At 33.2% G+C, this 13934-nt stretch overlaps 1 protein-coding gene across 1 annotated transcript in view; it reads left to right on the plus strand.

Annotated features, from left to right (window-relative positions):
• The first annotated feature begins 487 nt into the window (after positions 1-487).
• LOC123663650 overlaps positions 488-13934 on the plus strand; it is a 28624-nt gene continuing 15177 nt past the window's right edge. The window contains exon 1 of the mRNA XM_045598317.1: positions 488-1802. Within this exon, the coding sequence (XP_045454273.1) occupies positions 609-1802 (1194 nt within the window). The 5' untranslated portion in view covers positions 488-608. The remainder of the gene's footprint in view (positions 1803-13934) is intronic.

Raw genomic sequence — 13934 nt, forward strand, 5'->3', positions numbered from 1 at the left:
CGTTTTTTGTTGAGTGAATAAATAAACCATATGATAAATATATTTTTTAAGATACTGTTTAACCTTATTTCAATTGTATTTTGCAATGAAGTATCTATATGTAAAACATATTAGAAAACTACATTACTGGAATTTTGAACGTATAAATTATTTGAAATGTCAGTGGTTAAATGAAACTAAATGTTTTGTGCTAAAGGCAGATTTTTGAATAAATAATTAAATTAAAAGCAGATCGATGATAATTAATTCCCATCGGTCAACCGACCTTCAGATTTCACTACGCCGAGACAAAAGTTTGACATTCTATCACGTCGATCAGTGATGTGATGACGCGTCGAGTGAGAGAAATGCGGCCGAATTCGCGACGATATGTTTGACACAATGCCGGTTCATCGGCACTCGCTACCTTCCTATACCCTTAGAGGCGTCTTCACAGGTGCGTAAGCGCAGGTAAGACCCCCTCCCCGCGCCTCTCGCCGGCCATCTTGAATTCCGTTCACTCAGACCCGCGCCCGTCTCGCGGCCGCACGTATTACAGTGTCGCGACGCAATACTATCAACTGCAGTGTTTCAGTGATTGAGTGTCATGTGATAGTGTATCGTTAAAAATGGAGTCGACGCCGATCTGTCGGTGCCGCGTGCTGTACCTGGGCTCAGCGGTGCCGCAGCAGAGCAAGGATGGTTTACAGGGAATCCAGGAGCCTTTGCGCGAGCTGTATCCGGAAAAAGGAGCGACCACCGGCGGAATAGACTCGTGGCTTTCGGTTTGGTCGAATGGAATCTTGCTAGAGAATGTCGACGAGAGTGGCTCTAGGGTGTCGAGGTTTTTTCCGATTTCGAGTTTACATTACTGTGCCGCCGTGAGACGTGTGAGTGTCGAGGGTGCGCCTAGATTTTTACCATTGGATTCTCCGTTCGCTAGAGCACCAGCGCCGCGGCGCCCTCCTTTATTTGCGGCAGTTTTGCGTCGCACGCAGGGTATTAAGGTTCTAGAATGTCACGCTTTTATTTGCCGTCGCGAAGCCGCCGCAAACGCCCTTGTGAGGTGTTGTTTTCATGCTTATGCTGACAGTTCATATGCTAAGCGCTTGGAAGCCGAACGGTCTCCATCACAGTTACCTCCGGAACACGACGAGGAAGTGGAAGTATTCGATGGAGATGAGAACCATAAGGTTTGGGTTGGAGAAATTGAACGCGATGACGCAAGCGACGACATTCCTCATCCGACTCGGGCGCCGCGTCCTCGGCAGATCACACGTCCGGCCTCCGTTCCTCCTCCACCTCCGCCGCCCGAAGAGCCTAAGAAGAAAACATTAACAAAGAAATCAAAAAAGAAATCGTCTGCATCAGTCGATGAACTATACGCTACGATGCCTGGTCCGGCAGCTCTAATGAACGGGAGATCATTGGGGCGGGCACCACCGGCCTGGGCGGCTGCGGGACACCCGATGGTACTAGTAGCACACCCGGCCGCTACTCTTCCACACGCTAGACCCGCAACAATGGGTCATAGAGGTCGTCTTTCGGCGGCCATAGCACCTGGCCCTTTTCCTCCAGTCCCTCCTCCCGTTCGAGGTCGTATACAGTACGCAACAGTTGATCCGAGGCGCTCAAAGCCTCCTCCATCAGCGATGAAGGCCGCGCAAAGTATGACAGGCCTCGAAGCGGTAGAAGACTCTGGAGGTATCTACAGAAAAAAGGGCCATTTAAATGAACGAGCATTTTCGTATAGCATAAGACAAGAACATAGAAGTCGATCGCACGGGTCTCTCGCTAATCTAAAATTCGCTGCTCCACCTGAGGTAAGTTTAATTAATCGCTTTAAAATAAGCTTACAATATTATTGAAGGTTTTATATTTTACAAATGAAGATGATATATACTTAGGTTTAAACCTCTAAAAAGTTTACAAATTACATTACATTTACAATCCCAATCAGAATTTAATAAGTCTCTTTTTAAGATTTTATTGATTTTACAATCTCGTTTGCAAACTACTACTTTATAGACGGTTCATATTTGATAAAATATTTGTGCGGAATGCAAGTAATTCAAGAAAGATTACAATATTACAGTCGCCGATCATCGAGCCGGGCCTCGATTGCGGTTACGTCGTTTAAGGAACTTGCCGTCACACGCGGTCAAACCAGTTAGAAATGATTCCGACGATGTTCACAGATTTGATTCTACGTTTGAAAATCACACATCTATAATTAACAACCCATTAATAGGACTTTAATAAAGAAAATTTATTAATTATCAAAACCATAATTTCTTGCAATATTATTTTACCATATACAATCTAAAATAATAATTAAAATATTTTTAATTTTCGGTAAATAGAATTTTGTAATTTCAACACTAATGACCTTAACACACTGAAATTTCAAAACACAATTTTCGACCGGTTTTGACACCTCGTAAGCAATCGTTGATACTTCTGCAATTAGTTTCGTGTGGAATAAGTCGTTAAAAATCTTAATGTTTTAATATAAAGATTTGGAAACCGGTATATAATATCCAGTGAGTTGTAATGAATGAGCTCATCGCGTCGCTTGCGTAAGCTGAGCAAAAAAAATGTTACCAATGTATATTTATAAATACATTGCTTTGGTAACGCATTCCTAATGCATGCATACTTTACATGGCTTGGTGCACGTATGTATGCAATTAACTGGAAACGGAAAAGATTGCTAAAGCCTGCTATCAGGTTTTTATTTGACCTCGCATTTTCTTGTTTTGGAAAGCGATTTGTCGTAATAGATTTAAAATTTAAATATCTATTTGAAACTATGCCTATTAAAATATTAATATGTATTCAAAATAATAAATTTCAATCGCAAGGGCATTTTTCAAGTACGTCTAAGTTATTAACATATAGAACTTGTTTAATAATGTAATATCTAGAGGTATATAACTCCTTTGACTTTATTTGGTGTAATTTTAGTTTTTTATTTAAGTATTTCAAATACGTACTATGAAAACATTTAACGTATAATAATAGGATTATAAATTATTTATAGTTAGCAATACTGCTTTACTTAGAACGATTTAAATATGGAAAGCAAAATGCTGAAAATGAACGGTAATTTAATGGAACAAAAGATAATAATTTATTAATGAATCCACTACTAAATTAAGTAGTATAAACATGTAAATTTAAAACATAAGATGTTTGTGTATGCTTTCGACACGAGGAACTCATACTTGATTCGTAAATGTAAAGAAACTGCCAAAATTCAGAACGCGTTGATGTCTTTTACATCGTAATTCTGATGATATGATTTTTACTGTCGTACTATATTCGGTGTTTCTGGAGGAAAAGTAAATAGCGAGTAAAAAGTAGTTATTATTTTGTAAAACCACACAAACATCTTAAATCATAAAATTGAAGTTTGGTTTATTTAAAAGTTTACATCTTTTGTGCCTGTTTCAATGACATTTCTCTCATCGTTTTTATTTTAATGCGCGTATAATTAATTGTTAAATTATATTCCCTTTCGTACATATCTACATCTACAACTACAACATACACACACGGTTGTCTTTTCCTATGGTAAGCAACTTAATGCTTGTGTCGTAGGTAACAGCCTACTGGTATAGCTACATATATTTTTTTTCGATAAACATACATATAATTAATACATATATTCATATAATACATGTATAAATAAATGTATATATTACACCTAGACTCTGCCGTGTAGCTACGGTAGTAAAGAATATAACCACCCTCTCTCTTCCCGTGGGTGTCGTATGAGGCGACTAAGAGATAACACAGTTCCATTACCACCTTGGAACTTAACAAGCCGAACGATGGCAGGATAACTATCTAATTGCTGGCTTTGAAATACACAGACCTAGGACGGGCAGCAGCGTCTTTGGTGCGACAAAGCCAGTACTGCGGTCACCAACTCGCCTGCCCAGCATGGTGACTATGGGCAAAACACTTGAATTCACGCCATTTTCGGCGTGAACTTGTGGAGGCCTATGTCCAGCAGTGGACTATGATAGGCTGAAATGATGATGATGATGAGACTTGGGGTGGGAATCGAATCCAAAACCCCCGGAGCAGAAAGCAGCACTACAAACTGCGCCAATGGGTTAGTCAAACATATAGAGTTACAATTTGAACAAACACTTTTTCAAACAATTTGTAGAATCATATAATAGTCTTTTAGTATTTTAAAATCATGTTTAAACATAATTATGTGCTATAATATAATTTATCAAGGCTATATGCCTCAAAAATATATATCTAAATAAATACAAATTAATCGCTAAATGTGTTCTTAAGCGCAAAACTCGGAAAAAAGCCTGGACAATTTTACATTTTCTGATACTTGGTAGGAGGCAGAGTACAGATAATTTAGCCAATGTCACGTAAAATATACGAAGGAGATCCATCGGTGCCATCGAGTTTAGAACCACCTTTTTTAAATGAATAATTGTGTTTGTTCGCAAACGAAAAACCGACTTCAATTACATCAAAAAGTAATACAATGTAAGTAGACGAAAAAAAAAATAATAATTAATAAATGCACTAGTCGTCACTACGATTTTCGAGGGTTTCCCTCGACTTCTCTGGGATTCCATTATCAGATCCTGGTTTCCTTATCATGGTACCATAATTGACATACCTCTTTTCCAACAAAAAAAGAATTATCGAAATCGGTTCATAAACGACGAAGTTGTCCCCGAACATACCTCCAAAAAAAAAAATATCTATACGGTCGAACTGAGTAACCTCCTCCATTTTTGAGGTCGGTTAAAAAAAAGCCAGTAGGAAATAGTGGTATATTCAAAGATTGGGACTGTTAGCACTGATGTCAATTTCGTGTAACAATAATAATAGAGGTTATAGCTTAGTCGGTGATAGCAGTTTTTGCCACAAGTCCCAGGCCACAGTTACAGTGCACTAGTTTACTTAAACGTGATTCAACGTGCGACCCTCTATTGTAGACAATACCAAGTTATCTATGAAATCTTGCTAGTAATTATCATCTTTATTACAATGACATAAGGATCTTATTGGTGGATTAAGTAAATTTGTAACAAGAAGTCCCACTCGAAGCGGTCGTTCGAGAACGGTCAATGAATCTTAAGATACGGTTAAGTTATGTTTATCAACTGCTATCATTCTTCTAGGGATATTTAGTAGGTATATGCTGACATTAAAGTACCCATGACTAATTAATAATAAAGTATTTAATACTTTGATAAAAACATACTTTATTTTACCTTATTTTAAACTATATACTATCTTTATCATTATTTATAACGTATTATTTATTGTAAGGAAACGATGTACGATAACAATGCGTAATAAATGAACATAATAATTCGAACTAAAATCAATAACAACTGAAGTTTTATCACTAAAGTAGGCTCTCAAAATGATTTCAAAACGCCCAGTTACTTTTGTGTAAAAGTCATTTCTTAGAAATATTATTTTAAAAACCTTTTATCATGCTATGTAGGTATGTTAGAACGTATAAAAATAATTGTGAACAGGTCAAGGGTACTGCTTTGTTTCGTTCAACACTCCGATGCACACTGATACGACATTGTTTCAAAGTAACAATTTGATATTACAGTACGAAATTAAATTTAATTACTGTAATGGTATGTGTTTTATATAAGTTTTAAAAAGAGTTTTAATACATGTTGTAACACAACCATAATAGCGAAAATATATATTGTAAATATGTTGACATATACACAAGGTCGTCTATTTCTAAGACAGGCGATTTATTGCTGGCTGACAAGTTTATATTATAAATACATACAATACTTATATATGACACCCAGACTCGTGGCGGTAAACGAACTCATAATCCAAGAACGGAAATGAGTAACTGCTAATTTTGCCAACTGGCCAGTCAGTTTTTCACTTTTAGTTAAATGTTAATAACATTGGAGAATAAAGGAAACGTGCATTGATACCAATCTTAAATGCAGAGGTCGTTAGGTAAATACTGAATCACTTGAATAAGTTTGAAGAATGCAATGATATAAAACATTTAGTTGAATGTCAAATGTAAAGGCACGTTCATTGATTTGATGTATTTATAACCTAACTGACCTCTGCAATTTTACCTGCACTCAATTGAGTTTTAGTTTAATTAATAATCTCCATTTAATTTAATAATTTCTAGGTGTTAAATTTCAAAATGTAGGTAGGTCTCATCAAATTTTACCATCTCTGACAAAGACGGGAGAGGGTTCAAAAATCGTAAAATTCGTGTGCCATAATTTATGGATAGCCCCTTCTGTATCGTAGTATATAAGTATGTATTTAAAACAATGGCAGCCTTATTAATGATGAATTATATACCTATAATTATTATTCTGTTTCAATAAAGTTATTTAGTACCTTTTGTTATGATAACGAATATAATTTAACATAATTGGCCTCGCTACGGTATTTTATTATGAATATCTATAGATCACAAGAAAACGAAAAGTCATTTGCGTTTTTGGTAAAATCAGACTAGAAACAAAAATGATTTAGAGTATTGTGCCTGTTCAAGAAATATTAAGATAAAATATTAGAACGTTATCTATTTAAGACAATTAGAGCGCAAAAACTGTAACGTAAAAATAAAAATAATTACTTTATAAGAAAAGCAAAAGGTGTCAAAAACTCTGCTTACAACAGATTTAGTTAGCTCCGTGTAAGAATTTTTAGTTTCAATAGATTTTGTATTCACTTACTATAAATTAGTTTTTGTTATTAATTATCAAAATATAACGCTTAGTACGTACGCAGCTATTGTAAGGGTATCCATTCAAAACCGCTCAAGGTGGATTATCCAGTTTAGTGAAGTTTTTTTGGATGTGTGTCTATCTCCCTATTATCGCGAAGAAAAGTCGCAGTTACCAGCTAGATAATAATATATATAATAATAAATGACGAAACTATTTCATTTTATTGGAAGCAGTTTTAATATAATGTAAGTACAGTTTTTGGCTAGTTATTATTATAGAAAGCACTTTTTTTCTATTCTAAATGATTAAAAAAAAATTAAACGAATTAAATTTGGTTTGTCTGGAAGAAATGCCTAATTAGCCAAAAGTCCACCTATTGTATAATTTGTAAATATAGTTAATAATCTATTTGTAGTGTATAACAAAAGTATGAATAAATATGTAAATTTGTGTGTAAGGGTTTATGAAATTATTATCTAAACGTCTGGGTGAGCTTGTCTGTTCGAATATTCACTTTTAAGATCTGGCAACCATTACTACACAATATATAACCTTCTTTCGTATAGTTTGCATATCTACGTAGACTTACCTACTGTTTGCGAGGCCTGACCCGCTTTAATTGTTACACTTGATTAACCTCATTGAAGTTTTACTTTTTATTATTTAAAAATTACGAATAAAAGTGCTTGAGTACTTGAGTTAAATCACATATATTTTGATTTGTTTGTTTAATCTGTGATATTAACTTGTCATTTTATTGTGGATTACGTAATCGTAATCATTTATGTAATTTCTTTTTGGAAATTCATGTAGAATTAAAAGGTTACTACTACAACGATAAATTAACTATGATTATTCTATTAAGGTATGTATAAGCAAAAGTCCTATGCACGCAATGTCATGTGAAAAAATCGTTGACTTTATTATCAATTACTGAAGATACAAACACTTTGGATTTTTGTAAATATCTCCGTGTTAAAATATATTTAGGCGTTTAAAATTATTGGGTACTAAAATAAATGTGTTTTATTTTGTAGTCTTATTAAGTAGAGGTGGAAACTAGAATATTTTTAAGATCTGTCGACAACGCATTTATCGAAAAGAACGAAATGACACAATGTAAATATTGATTTTCTTTATATGCTTTGTATAGCATTAAAATCTAAATTCAAAATATGTTTAGCAAACTCATAGAGTTGTCTGTTCCTAAGACATGCTGTTTTTGAGATAACAGCCGATTGATATACGCACATAGTACAATATAAATCAATAAACATGTCATTAACTTAAAGACTTGTCTATCATGAAATTCTTCACTATATATTACTCTAAAAATACAAAATATTAATTCTTTGTCACACGTTGAAAACTGTCGATACGTTGTGTCAGCTTAGGGTTCAATTCAAAGCATTACAGTTATAATTGACATCAATGTATCAATTACTACATGTTCCATAAAACGAATAAGCGTAACGTATAGTTTTCGTATTTCAATTAGCGCTAACGGATTTAGTTGTCAACGGATTATAACAGTAGCGGGACTTTTGAAAACCAAAAAGAATACAATTATTATTGTATTTGTTAAAAAAAAGGTTTTAAATCATGTCGGTTTTTGGTTATTTTTTGTTAACAGCAATATCTGGTTTTAAGACGTTTCGTAAGTATGTTACTAGCTAGAGTGTCCGCATTCTTAACAGATTGAAAATGGGTGGATATATTATGTCAAGACGGGTGTCGTAATAGTGGCTAAATCACCATGAATTACACGGCAATTTAAAACGTATTTTAATAGATAAATCTATTGGGCTTGTTTCACCGCTTGTTGATAAAGATTATCCTAAAAATAAGTTACAATTAAACTTTAACAGCAGGCGGTAGAATAGACTATGTCAAATCAATCAATAAACTACAGCTTTTACATTATTTGTTTCAAATAGAAATATCTCTTGAACACAGTGGAATTCGATTGTAAAAAAAGAATACATCAAAAACATTTATCTGTTGGATATCATCATCCGTCAAATAGCGTTATCCACAACTGGTGAAATATGCCCAAGTACATGTTTTAGTTATATACATGTATTACAAAAACTATTTTTTTAATAATTTGTTATTTTAAATAAAACAAAATCCCAATTCCGTAACTGTTTTATTAATTCGTTAAAAATATTAAAAAGAAAATTTAAGACAGAGAGAGAGCTCAGCGTAAACCGAGTGTGACACAATTTAATACACAGTAAGGTTAAAACTTTTTCCAGATATTTCTATCTATATTAATGCATGCGATTTAAGTAAATTATATTTTTTATGAAATAATTTTTTTTATATATTTTTCTCCGTTTAGATATTTGGATTAATTTAACATGTAATAAGGTACTAGGAATTTTGTTATATTTTTAAAGAGTTTTTTTGGTATCATTATTTAAATAAATATTATTAAAATGACAGGTGTTATCACGGTACCTGCGCAAGTCGCATTAATCATGTCCTACTCGCAAAAAACTCAGTAATTGCAGTATCGTTCGCATTATTTCTTTCATAAATAAAAGTAAAAAAGACGATTTCTGCAATATCATATCATAAATTTATGAAAAGAAATAAATATAGTTTATATCGTTTTATTTAATCACCTTACTTAAATTAATCTTATTGTATCATTTGTATGATGTCTGTTCATTTGTCAGACGTACTTAGACAATCTCAATCACGTGAATGTTTTCATCTAATGACAATTAGGTAGATATTTCTATTGTCATTTGCTGAGAATGGTGGTATTAATAATGACAACTTTCTAATTTTATTAACATAATTTAGTAATAAAATTTACGGCATACGTTAGTTTAACCAATTATTTGTATAATGTCTTCCGCTGTTCTCTAATGTCCCGGTTAGTTTTCTTTCTGTTTCTTGTGTAACGAATTTTTGGCGTTGGCTCAGATAATATTGATAGAAAAAAAAAATGAGGATAAATACTAATTTAGCCGTCGAAAGCCTGTACTCGTCCATTCGTTGAACACCTTCTTGCACCTTCTCTCTTACTCCCTGAAAAATTGACGGCCGTAGCTATCTATATAGTTTTTAAAAGACAAAGTAAGCATTCTCTATCCTTAAATATTTGCTCGTATGTATTTTTTGCTGTGTAGTTACGGCAGGAAAGAATATAGCCACCCCCTTTTTATCGTGGGTGTCGTAAGAGGCGACTAAGGAATAACACACTTAAAAAGCCGACCGATGGCGGGATAACCGTCCAACTGCTGGCTTTGAAATACACAGGCTGAAGACGGGCAGCAACGTTTTCGGCGCAACAAAGCCAGCCTTGCGGTCACCAACCCGCTTGTTCAGCGTGGTGACAATGGGCAACACACATAAGTTCGCGCCAAAAATGACGTAAACTTGTGGAGGCTTATGTCAAGCAAGTGTTATCAGCAAAACGATTTTAAATAATTTATTGAAATGAAATGCGATACTTAAAAACGTCTTCCAACTCAGCAATAAAAATTTGTTCAGAATAACAACATATAAATACTAATCATCGTTTTCATACAAGCCCATTCTTCAAATGTTGGAATTCAGCTTATTCTAAGGGTTAGAATTGGTCGCATCTATGAAATGATTCACAATGACTTATGACTATCGAAACTAGTTTGTAATCATGGCTCAGCCATGAATAGGCTAATCATTCTTCAATAAAGTGTTGACCTTTTTAAATTATATTTAATGACATGAGAATCAAAGGATTCTACATTCGGATATCGAAATGATAAACTTAAAAGATAATTAAGGCTCTTTTTTATTCTCTAAAATTAATTCTTATTTATTTTATGAAGATAAATACTGTGCCCCGCGTTTTCACACCCGTTAACTCGAGGAAAAAATAGCCTATAGCCTTCCTCGGTAAATGGGCTATCCAACACAAAAATAATTCGATAAAAATTCAATATGCACACAAAGTTAGCGAAATAAATGCACAAAGAGAGAATGATTTGACTTATCCTTCAATTTCATGCCTCCGACTGCATATTATCTACGACGTTGCATAAAGTTTCGAAGGACTACCGTATTAATATATTTTAAATGTACAGCACAAAATGTTTGATATTGTTTCTATTTATTTCGCTGACTTTGTGTGCTAATTGGATTTTATATCTTGTTCCAGCTTTTTCAGTTGATTTTCTATTAGTTGTTCTTCACGCAGGCGGGTTTTTTGTTTTTTTTTTAATTATTATTTTATTTATGTCTTTTTAGTCAGACAAATTACGTAATCGGTTCAATTCATTAAAACAGTTTACATCATGTGGTTGATTAAGTAATTTTTTAGGGTCAAGGGAACTGATAGCAAGCCCGGAGAAAGATCTCACTCTGCTCAAAGCACCGTAAGCCTGACCTTTAGCAAATAGGTGACTGCTTAAGTCAACAACTATTAGTTTTAATATAATGAAATTATTATTAAAATTATTTGTTTGTATTTGGTATTATGTATTTGTTATTGATTTTATTAATTAATTGTAAATTGGTGTGACATTTATTAATTTTTATTTATAGTTTTTTTTTAACCATTGTATTGTACCCCGAAGTTGATCGTTGCCTAGGAGGCGAGTTTGGCATGGCATAGGCGTGGGAAAGAGCAAAGTCCACATTTTTTAAACTTTAATATTGTATTTCTTTATTAGTATTTCGGTAATAATAATCATGATATACCTTTTTAAAATCCTTGTATTGTGCCCTTCAATTTGATACCCATATTGTAGTATTCGAGAAACAAATTTTTTTTTCATTAACTACAATGGCTTCGCGCAGCCGCCATGTTTGATTTTTTTTTAATGTCTCCTATCTAAGAACACTTGGGTAGCTAAGACAAACCTAACGATACCTCAATTATGTAAATCCGTTCAGTGGTTCTGGAAATATGAGGTAGTAAAGAATATTACATACATACATACAAGATACGCGCGAAAAACATAACCCTTCCTTGGCAGTCGGGTAATAAAAGTAACGAATACACAGATTGTTTAACTTTACACTTAATTTTGTACGTAAATTTTTTTTGTTGATATTACACATATGAATTGAAAATGACTTGTACTCGTTAAGACATTGTCGGTTATGAGCAAATAACTCTCGCCAAGATTGTAATTTATTCACAATTAGCCGTTTCACTTTTGTTAAGATATTTTGACCTGTTTCGTTTATAAGCCTTAACATTATTATTATAACTATAAGCGAAAGTAAAATTGTCATTCCGTAAAGACTCCTCCTACCTTACGTTCAGATAGTATATCTATCTATATAAATAAAAATGAATGTTGCTAAGCGCATAACTCGAGAATGGCTCGACCAATTCGGCCAATTTATTTTTTTGTATGTTCCCGGAAGGTTTTGGTACAAAAAAATACTATTAACTTTTGATAGAACGAAGTCTATCCGGGCAGCTAGTTACGATATATGTATTAAAAACATCAGGAAAATTGGATATATGGTTGGAGTATGAATATGGATGTGATATTCCTTGTTAATTTCAATTTTATAAATGTTAGAACACGATTTTCCTTATTTACATAAAAGAAATTGTTCTTAGTTATGTAGATTTAAAGAGATTTAGGTACGATGTCAAACTTTTATAATTAATTCTCTGTGGTATTAATTATTCATTTTATATTATAATTTTTAAAAAATGTTTTAATATGGTTGCTATTTAGTAATAACTTTTAGATTTAAAGTAAAATCTTGCTTCATAAGTCTTGTTATAATTAGTGAATGTACTAAACAGACAGATATATATAATAGACTTTTTATTTAAAAAAAAAATTATTAATAAACTTTTAAAGACCTTACAATCTAGGCAATCACGCAGTTACAATCCTTAGTATCTAGGTGTTTTATGACAATTTTTCCTTTTTTTAATTTTTGTTAGAGGTTAATTTTAACACAGACTAATAATTCTTTTCGATACAGGTAACAAATGAAAGTATTTTTTATAAAAAGTTTATAGTTACACGTTACGAGGTCTAAATAAAGTAAATAAGTTCAATTATCACATTATTTTCGTCATCATCACTTCAGCCTATCGCAGTCCCCTGTTGGACATAGGCCTCAACAAGTTCGCGCCAAAAAATGGCGTGAACTCATGTGTGTTGCCCGTAGTCACCACGCTGGGCAGGCGGGTTGGTGACCGCAGGGCTGGCATTGTCGCATCGAAGACTCTGTTGCCCGTCTTCGGCCTGTGTATTTCAAAGCCAGCAGTTGGATGGTTATCCCGCCACCGGTCGGCTTTTTAAGTTCCAAGATGGTAGCGGAACTGTGTTATCCCTATGTTATCACATTATTTTACATGTAATATATTTGCATTTACCGTAATACGGATGTTACGTTACAAGGCCTTTTACTATTGTTTATTTTTTCACTCGTTGAATTATAATACAATACTATGATTGTTTTGTTTAATATAAGTGTACGAAAAAGGTACAATATTTGATTTAATTATTCTTTATGTAATCATTAATATCTATACAATCATTTTGTTAGATTTCCCTTTTAACTAATGTAATTATGTTTACGACGTATTAATATATCAAAATATGTATGCCTTATATTACTTAATTATCCAGAATGCTCTATACACAATTATCTTCCCTAAAACATTAAAAATATACAAAATATATAATATACTAAAAGTGACACCTTACACCTACTGTGTAAGAATGAAGTAATATCTAGAAATGACCTTTAGATAAATAGAATTGTGACGTGTAACTCCATAAGATTATGTAGTGATACAAAGGCAGTACAGTAAATATTTTTTCAAACCAGCCATTTACTACAACATATACAATTAAGTTATGTTTGTATAATATTACTTTCTGTAATTCATGCCTTTTTTAAGTTACTATCGGATGGTATAACTATAATATTGGTGTATATTTGTTAATCAAACACTGATTATTGGATAAGATAGTTGGCTAAACAATTAAATTCTCGTATTGTTAACCGACATCAGAAACGGAGGATTATTTTTAGCGTGCTTACCACACAACTTTTTTATTCCTAACAATACGTATCTACCTATTGCTTGTTTTACCGATTACCTTCGTCGATGTAGTGGAATTCGATGGTAAGAAATAATAATAAAAATAATTTTACATACATACAACATAATTTTTTATCTGTTGGATACCATTGTCTGCCAAACATCGTTATCTACAGCCAATGAAACAGGCCCTAAGAACG

The sequence above is a fragment of the Melitaea cinxia genome, chromosome 20, assembly GCF_905220565.1.
Source record: "Melitaea cinxia chromosome 20, ilMelCinx1.1, whole genome shotgun sequence".
Taxonomy (NCBI): Eukaryota; Metazoa; Arthropoda; class Insecta; order Lepidoptera; family Nymphalidae; genus Melitaea; species Melitaea cinxia.